Source organism: Mya arenaria, chromosome 13 (genome assembly GCF_026914265.1).
Source record: "Mya arenaria isolate MELC-2E11 chromosome 13, ASM2691426v1".
NCBI classification, from domain to species: domain Eukaryota; kingdom Metazoa; phylum Mollusca; class Bivalvia; order Myida; family Myidae; genus Mya; species Mya arenaria.
This window is the reverse complement of record NC_069134.1, coordinates 14,930,803-14,946,892: the sequence shown is the minus strand read 5'-3', so window position 1 is coordinate 14,946,892 and position 16,090 is coordinate 14,930,803. Positions and strand designations below refer to the sequence as shown.

Below are 16,090 nucleotides of genomic sequence, written 5' to 3'. Positions count from 1 at the left end.
TTCAAATAACATTTTCTACATAAGAATTCAAAAATACCATTACTTGCTTTAACTGACCGAGTAAATCTTTAACATACTTATTAGTTTGCGAATATCTAACCGAACTACGTTTTGTCTGATTTACCGAGATACAAAGACTTGGATACAATACATCTCCCTTTCAGAAATTATGCATGTACGTTTGTTGTCGCCAGACAAGGACATCTGTTCAAAACTGCTCTTACACTAGAAATTTCGATAATTCCATGCCTTTACATTGCACTTATAATAGACGGGAATCATTCGGGAAAGTAGTATTTGACGAAACCCATGCCTTAGTTATATAAATAAACTATTAACTCTAAACATTTTTATTGAGATTAATATGTTCGCTCTTCAATTTGTAATTTTTTGAACATATTATATTTGTTGAATGCTTTATTAAATGCCAGTACTTTAACTTAATGATATGATTTGTTTCAAAAGGCGATAGGAGTTAATGTTGTTATATAACTTTTAATGTCAATAAGGGTTTTAATGTATTAAATATTCTATTTATTTTACAGATGTATTAAACCAAAGATCGAGTTGTTTAATTGCCACCAATATATTCACTAAAATCATGACCAACATGCGGGTAATGCTTACTCTTTGGTTAAATAGATAAGCATTTTATCTCCGGAAGTTTAATTTATAATATTCACGGCATTTGTAGTGAAATATATACTTTGGAAATTCAATTCTAACTGTCAGTATCTTCACACTTTTCGAGAACCATTACGGCAAAAACATTGAAATCATTTTCAATGAGACTTGGCATAACCTAAGGTATTATTTGTAGCTGACAACTGTGAGAAACTTTTAATTACAATGGAAAAAATGGGCACTTGTACTGGATTCGAATCTCGTATGAAGTATCCCAGCTGCAGTAAGGCAAGAACCGCTTGGCTTATTTCTTTCAGATTCGTTAACGAGAAGAAGTAGTTTATAATCATTAACCTGTCACTTTGATTGTTTTCCTATTATAATTCTTTATTGTCTACTGAGAATTTTCGTTGAAGTCCCATTGTATTTTAAAAAGATTGGCTCATTTCAAGTTCAGTAGAATCCATTGATACTTTTTGTAAACAAATATATATTCGGAACTTTTCAGGTGGAATTAGTATTATACCATTATCGTTTTCCCTGTTTCATAGTGTTCTATAAATAATTCTAGACCATAAGATTTAACTTATTAACGGAAACGGACGAATACAGCACGCAATCTGCAAACCGCTGACTGGAATCAAGCAACAAAAATCCTGCAATTGCCAAATTGAGCATTTCTCAAAATGAATAATCCTAACGAGTGAGTGGAACCTATGTTATAATTACAGGTTATTATATCAGTAAATGCCTCAGTGGAAACAAATTGTTTCCCTATCGCAAAGCGCTAAGCACGATTTTGTATTCTGAAAATGTACTATGTCTACATTTTGCTATTCTGTGATTGCGCAGTTTATCTTCACAAAATATTTGTCGAAATAAATCTCAAACCGGCCTGACATCCCTTTGAATTTTGTTTTTAACTCTCTGTGGTATCCTTTTTTGCTTGTCCTCAACATTTGGAACATGTGTACTCTAGTATGTTTGGTTTCTGAGCATGTCCCTGTAGTTTAAGTTTACGGAATCATATTTAACATATCCGAAACGATCTAATTTCAACATTATTTAATTGATGAAAATTCATTGAAACATAGTATACATATACCATCGGGTTTTCTTTACTCTTTACCCCATTAAAGAGTTTCACGGATTTTGTTTTTTAATATTAATAATTAAGCTATATGCAAATAAAACACTGATTTTGAGGTGTTTTCGGAAATGGTTTGAGCAAAGTATTCACATTCACTATCTATCTTTAATACCTTATCATATGAGAAAAGCGTCACAGAGCTAAAACTGAGTTACTGGTGTTGTCTTTGAGCTAGCAGGTAGTATGCAATCATTTCAAACAGAGCTTCATATGCAAAAATATACAGGCCAACAGGCGTATGCTTACTCATAACCCATAGCCTTGATTGGGAATGACGAGCAATAAAGGAACATATTGAATGAAAAATAGCCTACAGAGTATTAACCTTATTGTGTGTGGATTTTTGTAAACAGTAAACTATTTCGTCGTGTCGTAGCTATCATTTTAACTACAGATCTAGGTGAACTTCGAGTGCACAAAACTACGGATTGATATGAATTGAAAGCGCACATAACAAGTCGAAAGCTAATTCGATGTTCTCTGTGAGTTGTGAGGAGAAGTGCCCAAATGATGATCAAATTTATACAATTATTGTACCATATTTCTTGTTTTCATTAAATATTAATGACACACTTGCCTTAAAGTGATTTGTCTCCGATATGATTTTATTAAGAAAGCAAGCTAGGGATATTGTTAGTATATTTTTAAACATAAATCTTCGTTCCATTCTTCTTTTCAAGAGAGACAAAATTGCAATGACCTTTGTTAGCTACAGAGGCAATGGGGGAGATGTAAACAGAACTCTCATAAGAATGCAGACAAAAGATGAATCGTAGCATTTCATATAATCGTCCCAAAATTGATTTTTCTGCATTTTTCTTAACCGTTAGTATCGTTTTAAGCCATAAAAAACATTAAATTCGGAATGAGAATATGAGATCTGCAGTCTATTCTTATGTCAGCAGTCCTTTATCACTGGTTTTCAGATATTTACGCAAAAATTGCTAATTCCAAGACAAAAAAATAAAAAAGGGAAAAACGGCAAACTGTGGAGAGTGCAGCTTTAAATGTCTAGGAGAAGTGTTTTGGACCCTCGGGGAGGTTTTGCTCGAAAGCAACCAATCATGCGCAGTTTATTATACTTCATAATATTATATGCAAATTATTGATATTATTATTCGATTGTTTGCTAATAGTTTTAAATCAATATTTTCTTGGGAATATAAAATATGTTTACACTGTCAATCACTCTCACTACATGTATGGCGTAATTCGATACAAATCTGCAAATTTAATTAATTGTATCTATTAACCTAAGATTTGTGTTATAATTTAGTTTATGAAGCATGCTACTGACGCATGTATAGTTTAACATGTGCAATCCCTCGTTAACGTTTCAATGGGCTGGTTGTCGAAACGATTCAGTACCTAAAAACACGTTGTCATGAACACTGGAAATTTAAAAAAGAATGTAATCTATATTTGTAGCCCTGGTGATATTTTAAAAAGTTTAAAGGTTAAATTGATGCACATTGCACCTTTAACATACCTTCTTAAGAACCTGGTCAATTCAATTATATACATGATTCGTGATTTTTTTTATATATTGTCTAACTCAAGGAAAACACATATGGTCAGTTTTGTTTGCATTAGTATTTAACGATTTCTATTTGTGTTTGTAATGGTTGTAAAGATGTAAACTTGCATTTGGTTGATTTGATGTAATGAAGTATTTTCGTGGTTGAGATTTTGAGAATTGATTATAACAAATAACATACTTTGCTTTTTCTATTTTTTATGTTGCATTTATGGTTTGGGTATTCAGTCATAACCAGAGTTAGAGTATTCACTGTGAAGTTGAAGTCAGAGGAAGGACTCCACGTGTACTTTGACCAGTCAAAATTGCGTTCATATCCCCGATAATGACATCAACACCGCAATTCATTACTTATATTTAACACAATAGTTCATTATTTCATTCAAATAATTGTTAAAGAACTCATTTTCATTTTACGAAAATCTTCAGTAACCCTTCTTACCATTCTGTAAATAGAACGACCGACTACCACGGATCTTAGATGATATCAACGGATTAAATGAATCAAACGAGCAACGGCATTTTGGTGAAAATCAGGTGTTGCCAGGAAGTATAGTTACAGGTGTTGCATTATTCTTTATAGCTGCCCTTACAATCACCGGAAATATAATGGTATTCGTCGCTGTGATATTCAATAAGAAACTACGGTCAGTTTCAAACTTATTTATTATGTCTCTTAGTATGGCCGATTTATTGCTAGGGACTGTGGTGATGATTCCTGCAACACTTAATGAAATATTTGGACGCTGGATACTGGCAAGTGGATTTTGTGTTGTTTGGGCGGGCTTCGATGTCATGCTCTGTAGTGCGTCTGTGTTGAACGTGTGCCTGATAAGCCTTGATAGATACATTGCTGTGATGTCACCTCTACGTTACAAGGTCCTCGTGACCCACCGACGGGCATTTGCTATGATAGCTGTTGCTTGGGCAATAGCGATTTGTGCGTCTTTCATTCCCCTGGGGACAGGTATCCACAATCCTGATTTACCAACACTTACTAACCTAACCTTTCTTACGGAAACACCTCAATGTCTTTTCATTCCAAGTTTAACATTTGTGCTTATAGCATCAACTGTGACTATATTGCTGCCGATAATTGTTGCATTCGGACTTTATTACCGCGTATCTAAGGAAGCAAAACGACAAGCATGTTTCGTAGGAGTCCTTATTGCACCTAGCAACATGCTCCTAGGAGCAAAAGTAGCAAACAAACACATCAGAGAACCATTCACCAGAAAAGCTACAATAACCCTCGGAATAATTGTGGGTGCATACGTTGTGACATGGGCTCCATTCTTGATTACAAATATATTAGAAGCCTTATGTACTTGCGTTCATGCCAAACTGTTTAGTGCTTTTGTGTGGCTAGGATATTGTAATAGCCTCATTAACCCCATCATTTACCCTTTCTTTATACGTGACTTTCGAAACGTTTATCTAACAGCGTTATTTAATGTATGCCCGTGTTTGACATTTCTCCAAAAGTACAAACGTGACAGAGTTTTTTTCCAGAACTCAATGGAGTTCGTAAAGCGTTCGTCTGGACCCACAGAGAATAATTTATAAGATATCAAGTGGATCAAATACTTCGTGCCATTAAAGCCATACATATTTTATTTGATGCACATGTACGGTATAATATTGAGTATGTGTCAAGTGTTAGGTAATATTTCGTATTCATCGTCGTGATCGTTATATCAGCCGGAAATTAACCATGTAAACGGTGTGGAACAACTCAGAACAAACCGTACACGCATTGTACCAGAACGTCGCATATATCAGTTGGTTTGAACGTTGATACTATATTGATAATGTAATAGAAACCGCATTCCCTATAGAGCTAATTTGATATCTCCTGTAATCAATCATGGTATATATTTGATATAGGTGTTTCGGGTTAAGAAGTAAGTGTTACTTGTGCAGTGAAATAATGTTCAATAATATTGTGTTACTGTACTCATTCCTTCACAGGTGTATGGTATTGTTGTGTTAAGAAATTATTATTGTAATGTTTTCGTATATTATAAACACTTGTCTTTCAAATGTGTAAATTATTTCATGCATAAATTAATATTCTTTTGTTACATGTGTTATCGGTCAGAGTTACACATTAATTTAATAAAGATTTAACGCCAAATGGATGCCAATTGCATTGATTTTAAAATGTGCATATATACCTGTTAATACGTACTAATCTATAAACATGTTTTGAAAATACAAATATAACCAACATAATTAAAAAAGACGTTAACACGATATACCAAATATACGCATCAATGCATCTTACACACGTGAAACGTTAGTATGATAGCAGTATTTGTGTCACCTTGCACAGTTAGGTGTACACTTTTAAGAAGTAATATAACTCTTCTTGTAATAAATTGATTTTGGTATATAAATTGTTATGGTCTTAGAATTGTTACAAAGCTATTTCATTCAATATTCATGCGTTGCATTGGCATCTGATTGTGTCCGGGATTTCATTTCAAAATTGAACTGTTTCAAACTGAATGTTTTTTAATTGTTAATGTCAAGGCATGTCTGATAGTCTGCAGGTGCATATCCTTGGAGAAAATGTTACATTTTGACATTAATATCCGTGACACAGGACATTTTTATCAGCCATAGGAAGGTAAAACCAAATTATGAAGATTTGCACGAACCCATGGTGCTTGTTCCATTTTCATAATACTGTTTCAATATCAAGAACGATAGATGTACTCTTTTATTTTAACCAGAACTTTAATTAAAGTAACAGTTTCATCGATTCGTCTCTTTTTGAAAATATGTAAACAAATGATCACAATTCATTGATGATATTGTGGTCTGAACCATCTTAACAAAACTGTGTTATGTCTATGGTCTTCCCAATCCATTTCGTGTACTCATTTTTGAAAGACAAGATACACGAAACAAGAATCTTTATTTTAATTTGAGTACATGTTAACAAAAAACATTAACTCAATGAGCTATTTTCCGACATGAAAAACTAATATACATCAAATAACAGTACATAACAATGGATTGTTGACCTGAAAATAAAAGCATATAGATTTAGGTTACACATGGGGGAAAGTATGTACAAAAGCCGTTTTATATTGATGTAGACAATTACCAAACAAATGAAGATTGATTAGAGCATTGGATACAATGATAACATCAAGTAGTGTCCCCGGCTGTACGGCCAGGTCACACGCAAACGGTTCCGCTAGTTGGAATACCACTGTATAATGGTTCGTTATTTCAAAATTCTAAAATAAGAATAATGAGAGTATAAATTTTAAAAAGCAAAATCGTAAGTAGTCTTATGTACCTGAGAATTACAACATGGTATATGTATATGTTCGATAAATGTTCATGATATAGCCTTCTAAATTATAGGTTATGAGGGAGGCAGTTCAACACCTGAGTGACATCAAAGCGGGAGAAATTATCCCATATTTAGTTGTTCAAAATGATGGCACATGAACACAGTTTTTATATCTGAGATTAAAATTACGTGTCTTGAGATCTACAAGGCTTTGAACATATGCTGGTTTGATATCGTACAACGACTAGAATATAATATGTATATACATTTATTTTAAAATCCCAGTACCACTAAGGATTAAATAGATAGAATGAAAAAAAAGCATGTATAACTTTGATAAAGTCTCAGATAATATTCGGTATTACCCCGAGGGTCAGATGATGCTTTATGAAACAGAAACTAATGGAAAATACAACAGAAATCCCTTTCCCGACCGCCGACTCAATTGCTAATGAGATAGATTGGTGGATGTAGCATAGCGCTCTTCAAACAGTACCTGGCCAGTTGTCGGGCTGGATAAATAACTAGAGAAATACTTAAAACTTTTAAATAAAATTTCACATCAAGAATATAAAGCACCTGTTTTTAAAATATATGTAGAGAATGAAAATTATCACTGTTTTTTAGTGAAAAGTCGCCAATATTTGATATGTCAATTCTAACTGTATTATTACCTTTTCTTTAGTTGAATACAATTTGGCTTTCAATTAAAATATTTTATGAAAGTAACCATGTGAGTATGATTATTTTGTTTAAGAACTGTTTTGTTAAAAAATGGAAATGGTTAAAAAGGGATAAGGGTTAAGATAAGTCATTTGGATATACATACAAAAATGAGTTTACATCACTTAAACATACTGGGCCTTTAACAACAGATCTTTTTGCTAAGACTTCATAATTATAGAAGTGTTTCCTAAATTATTTCATGCTCCAAAATGTCTAAACATCGATCAGAATGTAAGTATCATGGCATTTTAATTTCAAGTTACCTGTTTACCTGCGTTGAACAGCAGAGCCCGGAAACCAAGCTTTATCATCGGCGCGCGATATATCAACCTCGTCAGCATCATACTTTTCTAGGTCTCGTCCTCCGGTTGGGGAGGTGGGGTTAAAATAAAACGTTTAAGTTAGGAAATTAATTAAGGAATTGATCGACATGAACATATCTCATTGGGAAACAATTTAAAATTAAACACTGTACGTGATATGTAATACTAAAACAATGTTTAACATGATTGTGACGTTATCTGCATTAATATAACATTGGAAACAAAACTAGACTTGCCCATTCCGTTTGAGGATTCTTTTAGCATTAAACAATATTAGACTTAGTATACTTCTATAATCGTCGTTTGAGTATATGAACTAATATCATACATGTCATATCGTCACCTTAGTGCAAGAACTCAATATCTGCTTCTATATTTATATGCAGTTATTGAGTTATTGCATTAAGGTGACGATATGTATTGTTACGTTGTTATGTTTTTACATAACTTTACTATCCGATGTGTCATACGAATGTTTGTAAGAAAATACCACAATATACCCAAAACTTCATATGTTACATAAAAAAGAAAATTAATATTAAAACATACCATTCAGCTATCAGTGTAATAATGATTAGATACAAACATATTTACTTCCGAACAAACGCGATATCGTTTTAGAGAATACTATAACAAGGAAACTACAGGAACAAGCCAAGTAGACCACAAGCTTGTTTAAAGGCACAAGGATCAAAGCCAAACAGACCTAAACGCGAGATAAACGAGCGAAAAAGACAACGAACACAGTAATACATCAATATCGAAACATCGTTTTAGTAATTACTGTTCGAAATGTTATTTTGTCAAATAAGATCCCTGTAATTTTTCACTGTTTCTACCGCACATTTAATCAATAAATCTGCATCAACTTCGTATTATTACATTTGCCTTGTCAACCGGCGGTATGAAAGGAATAGTATTTAATCAAAATGCGCATGTGCAACATGATACAACTACAGGAGACTCAGACCGCACATAATGTCATTTCAAACGTTTTACGTAAATCACAACCCTTTCAATTCAGATCAATTCCGACAAAAAGGTGTATCATGTTTATGCTTACAACATTAACTCAATTTGATGTTAAACACCATGAAATTTTCATTTAATCCATTTGCAAAAGGCATAAAGTTATAGTTAAGCAGAAATTATATTAATATCTGAGATTCGCATGCATTACTAGGACTTTACAAAAAAGACACCTTAAGTAGCATTCTCAATCATAAATATAGACAGTGCATCCTGGACTGCATCAAGGCACAGACACAATAAATTCGCAAATAGAATCCAGACTTTTTACGAGGAATTAAAACGAATGCATTTCAATAAATTACATGCCAACTGACAGGTTTATCAATGTCGATGCAAACGGTTTCAACTGTAGATGCAGCATTCTTAATCTCAATATAAACACGGAAATGAGAGTAATGGCATCAAAAAGAAACATGTGTAAAGAACACATACCGTCAACATATATCTTCTTAAAATATGTGTAATACATAACAACGCAATTTTTCACGTTCAATGCCTTTTCAATCAAATTATACAGCGGTATCTCCTTTTTGTATGTTATAGTAAGTAGAAAGGGGCAAAACGGAACACCGCATTCAAGTCGATTTTTATGTTATTTTGACAATAACGTTTTCTTTCGATAGGACGTGTGCTTGGTAGGCTGAATTAAAATATACTACCATTTATTGTATTGTTTTGAGCATAACTATATGTAAATAGAAATGTCTTGGATTGAAATATTCTGACACAAGCCATGAAAATATAATAAAAAGGTTATAATAGAAACAAGTGGCACTGCGGAACGACACGTTATATCCAAGTTTCCAAGTTTCAAAGTTTATTTCGTATAACTCATGTCACAAAACATGACAAAAAGAGTATTGAAATATATATATATATATATACAACTATGAAAAGAACGAGAATAGTCTCAACATTTTAAGACATTATCTATAAGAATAAATAAATTCAATCAGTGTTATCCAATATTAACATTATACCTTTATAATGGAGGAGGCATTTAAAGGGAAACAAAATGCATCAATTTATGTATCATTATGAGAATCGAACCATTATCTCTTTAATAAGCTTACAGAGTTTTTCAAAATGTATACCTGAATCAGGTCTTATTTGCATTACTTGTTTAAATTTAATAATATTTGGATGTCTAACATATTTATTATCAAGACAACTTTTTCTTTTACCAACAAATTCTTGACATTCCAACAAATAATGATATTCATCTCCTATGCTATTATTGTTACAAAATAAACATTTCCTGTCGTTGTATTCTACATTATTCCAGCTTCCAATTTCCACAGGTAATTTGTTATTTCTAGTTCTAAATTTTATCATATATCACAAGAGTTTGTAAGGTGTATGTACAAGATAATTTTCAAATTCAAACTTTTCTTTATACAATCTTTAATTCATACATTTTCTAGAAGTATTTATAGTAGAAAACCATTCATTAATAAAGAGATCGGACAATTTTTGATAAACAGTTTTCTTTAACCATGATCTGTTTAAAAAGTCATGACTCTGCGAAATGTTAATATGCCCGCATTTAATCAATATTTCCTTAATATTACGAATCCACTGGAAATGGGACTGTCGTGGATTTTCGGAAAACATAAATATACTTAGGACAATATTATATAAAGATACAGTAAGTTTAGGTAACGGCGGGGTTATTAATTTTGACCAAAAGTCAATCAAACGTGTATTAATGTCAATATTTAAAGGTTTAACACCAGTTTCGCCATATACAATACAGTTTGGTGTGCTGCTCTTGACACTTAACACATATTTCAAATACTTGCACTTTCTCGAGAATATTAATATTACCATAACCCCAACTTTCACATCCATATAACAAAATAGGTTTGACAACTTTGTGAAATAAATCAATTTGCAATTCAATAGAAAGACAATGATATCTAGCTTTCTTCAACAAAACAAACATAGCTTTAGTGGCTTGCTTTGCGATATATTCTTTTGCTTTGAAAAACGAACCACTTCTACTAAATAACTATTTCTAATTTATCATCGCATAGAAGGAATTCGTGTCTTCCCTTCGAAAAAATAAGCACTTTTGTTTTTGTGGTGTTAACAGTAAGTTGCCATCCTTTACAATAATTTTCATATATGTTTAGAGCATTTTGCAGATCTGTATATGATTCTGCCAATATGACTGTGTCATCTGCATAGAGCAATACAAATAACTTTAAAAAGTCTATCAAACGAACACCATCATCATGTTTATACACACTTGTACCCTTATCAATATTACTATTTTCAAGAGAAAGGCTCTCGCCCTGCCTTACACATATAGTACAAGGGAAATAGTTTGACTTTACACCATTAACACGTACACAACTTTTAGCATTTTCATACATATTTTTTATAATTTGTATCCGGATCTTTCATCTTGACAACGGTGTTTTTCTAAATAGGATGTATAGTTAGTAGGCAGTAATTAAAAATGCCTTTGTACTACCATCTAAGATACCATGCAGAATTTTTTTTTAATTAAATTATTTAAAACGTTAAAATTGTCCCGAGGATTGATTGAACTTGTGATTTATTTTTTCATCTAAGGTTTCTCATATTCATAGCAGTTCAAGCCAACATGCAGCAAAGTATTCTGACATATTTTTATATTAATTGGATACAAACTAATGAATGTATTACGGGTAAATGTTAAAATTTAATCTAGTGACCTAGTTTTTATCCTTAGGTGTTCAATATTTATAATTATTCAAAATAATATGCAGACACATATTCTGACGACGTTTAATAACAATTGAAATCGGGGATTGTTTCTAATTTTGGATCTGAGGCTACCGATATTCATAACATGCTAAAATTCTGACCAAGTCGTGTAATAATTGGAATAAATCTACTGAATGTCTGACAAGGAATAACATCTTTAAACTAAAGCAGAAATGTTATCGGCATGCGACCTCCCACTCGCTCAACTGCTCGCTTTCGCTATTCTTCAACCCGTATTTTTCATTGACAAATCCAGTTAAAATGTGCATTGGGATGTGTGTTTATAGAATAGCACTAGAATTTAGGTGTTGACTTATATTGATAGGATTTTTGTTGCATTATGTACGTGTGATTAATCTTAAATTACGATGTTCAACATTTAAAAAGGCAACCTAGACAGCTTTATGTTCAGTTGAGAAGGTTTCCGTTACATCTGTTTTGTGAGGCATATACGACACAAATATTTTGGACAAGCCTGGGTGGTAGTCATTGGTGTCACAAGGAGGTGATTGCTTCAGATAGATAGAGACTGTGTACTTATAAAGGTCTGCACTGGGCTTCAGCTGATCAATATTGAATGCTGTAGCCTTAGCATTTAGTCTGCGGTAAACAGTTATTAGTGTAAGGCACTTTGTTGAAGAACTTTTTAGCTGTGTTTATTATGCAGCACTTTTAAATTCAATATGTGGTTTTGAGTAAATATAAATGCCATCATTTGGTTTTGTCTCGTTTTCTTTGTACCTAGTGACCTAGTTACGATTTGAGGTGACATAGAATTTTAAATGCTAAGGCCAACATGCAGGCGAGATTTCAAATGACGTGTCATTACAATTTGATAATGTTTTTGTATTTATGACGGGAATTTTTTTTCTAAGATTTGAGCCGGTAACCTAGTTTTACATGAGGTATCCCTTATTCATACGTGTTCAAGACAACATGCAGACAAGTAAGTTTCATAACATTTGGATAGAAAAATATTGAATTTATGACGGGGATTATTTTCACATTGCGAATCGACCTAATGACCTGGGGTGTTTTTACCAGATATTTATTATTGTTCATGGCATAATACAGACACAGTTTCAAAGCAATCGGATAACAATTATCGAATTTATGATATGGAAAAAAAACTTAACCGCAGGTTTGTTAACGACATAAACAGCTGTCCGCACAACCGTCGTCCATTCTATAACCTGTTTTTATTTGCATTATGTAGGCATGATTATATCAAATCGTTGATACGAAATGTGATTCAAAAAGGAAAAACAGACAGTTGTGTCATCATAGAGACACAAATTATACATATTCGAGGATTATACTGCAAACCACACGACATACATAAATATTTTGATGACGTAGTAAGACATTACTGAGGATTGGGCCGAGGGGAGGTTAAACCTAACGTCTAACCTTATTTATCAATACTTACAAAATTAAACATGTAAATCTTTAATCAAGCTCGTATCAACTTTCAATGACGCATCGCACGTATGTGGCGGCTGTAAAAAAAGCCATACGTACTCCAACCACAGTGCAATTATCATTTGTCTGGTATTTCAGGATCATTAAATATGTCTTTCAATTTTCCTTTGATGGGATTTTTTCCCAAAAAAATGAGCGTAAGAAGGAGGGAATAAAAATAAAGATATCTTGGAGCTAAGAAATCATTGGGGAAAAATAAAATTATGTTCCCATTTTTAAAAAAAAATTATATAATTGGTTTTGATGTTCTGTGTGTGTTTAAGCACTAACGTCTACATATTATAAAGAAGTTCTTTGATTTAAAGGTCATAAATAAGCCATTTTCCAATAATGAACATCAAAGAAATTCTGTCAGTCCATAAATGATGAAAAATTTCAGCATTATTTTATTACAAATGCTTTTTTACTTTTAAAGTCACTGAAATTCATACGTGCACATTTTATTATCATGACCTATCTGTTAAAATGTATGCCTGCAACCCCTTTTAAAAATGCTTTTGTGGCACATGCGATGGCTCGTATGCTTATATCCATTCATAATGTACGCTATCAACATGACGTCATCAGAAGAGGAAACGTATTCATGAGCACTGTAAAAGTAATCAGCTGCGTTGTTGTAGAAGTATTATTGGTATCCGTCTCTTTACCAGTGAGACATACTGTTTAACTTTTGAACCTGTAAATATTTCGCACAAGATTACTAAATTTTCACAATATTGTCAGATGTAAAAATTGTTTTCAGTTTAAAACATAACAATTGAAAAGAGTTAGTATTGATCTAAAATACACACAAAAACATTTTAGTATATTTGCTTTAATTTCAAGTACATTACGAGTGTGGCGCTTAATTCTAGTAACAAAGCATTATGTTTAGTGGATTTCTCCTGACTAATAATTAAGGACAACAATGAGCTCAAAATACACCTTTTTATGAAAACAAATTATTTTAATGCTCGAAAATGGTTCCTTTCATAAGAAGGCTTTTTAATGGATGTTTTATTATTTGATCTTTATGCCATCCAAATACATTGAAAACAAACGAAAAACATTACATTCACTGTCAAGTCCGTCCCAAAATCGAACGTCTCCAATCTCAATGTAGTTTCCGATCTCGTCGTCAACATCCTAATTGAGGGTGAGGGATTGCCTTTCCTACCGTTTCATTAAGTTCCATCGTGAATACTTTAAGAGTTCGTGTGTTTTTTTCTTCATACTTTTGATTGAAACTTTAAAATACCGTACCGAAGTCACAATGATGCCTTCGCAGGTGGTATTCGTTGTCATAAAAAATATAATCTTTTAACTATTTCAAGTTAATACTCAAAACATCAGCCTGAATGTAAAAAAGCTACATCATGAAAATAAGTTGAGGTTAAATGCCACTAATTTTATTTTGTAACGGAAAAAGACGGAATTGGCGGCGGAAAAAAGTTTGAATCTGCACTTTAATCTTGTTTTACAATATTAAGGTGCGGCGCGCTCTTGAAACGAATTATACTAATTAAAACATACTGCCTTACTGCCAATGAACAGTTCTAGGCACTTTAAAATCTGTTGTTGTTTTTTTTGTAAATTGAATGTATTTTATGTTTTGAAGATTTTTTTTCAGAATTTATTCTTCATAGGTTTAAACTGGAATAAATTAGCGATGCATAACATCTTATATTTATGTAAACCAAATAATAACAGTTAGTCGCATTAAATGTTTTACTGAAAATAAGCCGAGACAAATCTCTTACCAGCAATGTCAATTTAGAAGTTACGTGTTAGTAATTCAATGTGTTATCTTATTTTTATAATCTAACGTTACCACAATCAAATAATATTAGTAACGTTCAAATTGCGAAGACAAATCTCTTTTCAGGAATATCAGACTTGATGTTTCGTGTTCTTTATTTCGTATTTTATCTTATTTATGAAATAGTTCTTAAAAGCTTAAGTATAATAATCAAATTTATCCTTACCACAATCTGACAATGTTAATGACCTTAAAAGTACACCCAGTACCTACAAGACGAGTGACAAAAATGAGAAAGAATCCCTCTTTCCCATATGGAACTTCTTTGACATTTCCGTGTCAGGCCAACCCATTGTTTGTATATCTAAACATGAATCCAAGCTTCACAGACCAAATCATCAGAGCTGGCTAATGACCTCTTAAGAACAGCTTCTTAAATCACAAACACTCTAATTCAATGTTATACCGCATATCGCATTTGTATTTCGAATGGAAATATTAAACGATATGCCTTTTGTCCGTCAGCAGAAGTGACGAAACTTGAATTGCGGTACACAGAACATATGTTGTTTATTTTGTAATTGTATAATCTTTCTTAAAAGAATACGATTGGTGACCTTGATGCAATCCTTGGTAAACTCGAGATATACACGATTGGGTCGAATTGTGCAATACTTATACACATATGTGCCGGACTCTTGAAATTAAGTTGATCACAAGTTATCACAATTTAATTTTTTGAGAACGATTTACTTATAAATGTCATAATATAGCCATATCTTGAATGCTGCTTTTTCAAATTATTAATATACTGACGACACTATTTTAACTGCTATTGAAGTAACTGATATATCAATGAAGTTTTTTTTAACGAAACCCTCTGTTGCAATATGCCAAATGGTTTCATGTCGACCGAGACATTAAGATTCCATAATATGATTAAAAGAAACCATAAACATCTAAACGCATTTTAACAAATACTAATCAGATCGTTGACTTAGACAATTAAACGCTTAATGAATTGTTTTCCACGATTGTCTGGCTAATTCCAGGGTCCATTATATCGGCAAATGACGTGATTGTTTTTCCATGTAGTTGTGATGATGTTATTGTCTCTAAAATAAGGCAATATGTATTGAAAGATAGCATATAAATAGAAGTTTAAAAACACCTCATACATTGAGACAATAATTTGCATTACCATTCTTCCGTAGCGGACAACAACTTCATGCAGTCGACACGTCCGCTTGTGGTATTGTGCAAGCAAACCTCTTAATATGCCTTATGCCGAATTACATAACTAAGAAACTTAAAAAAAAACCTACTGAAGATAACATGGTATAGTAATGAATATAAACCAATTCTCGAAGGATTTAACGAACGCCCACATACCATTTAAGCCAATAGTGATATT

At 32.5% G+C, this 16,090-nt stretch overlaps 1 protein-coding gene across 1 annotated transcript; it reads left to right on the top strand.

Annotated features, from left to right (window-relative positions):
- Positions 1 to 610: 610 nt before the first annotated feature.
- Positions 611 to 5,063, top strand: LOC128215060 (5-hydroxytryptamine receptor 6-like). The gene is made up of 2 exons (XM_052921787.1): positions 611 to 616; positions 3,768 to 5,063. The coding sequence occupies exons 1-2, from the start codon at positions 611 to 613 to the stop codon at positions 4,875 to 4,877; spliced, it is 1,116 nt and encodes a 371-aa protein (XP_052777747.1). The 3' UTR covers positions 4,878 to 5,063.
- The last annotated feature ends 11,027 nt before the right edge of the window (positions 5,064 to 16,090 follow it).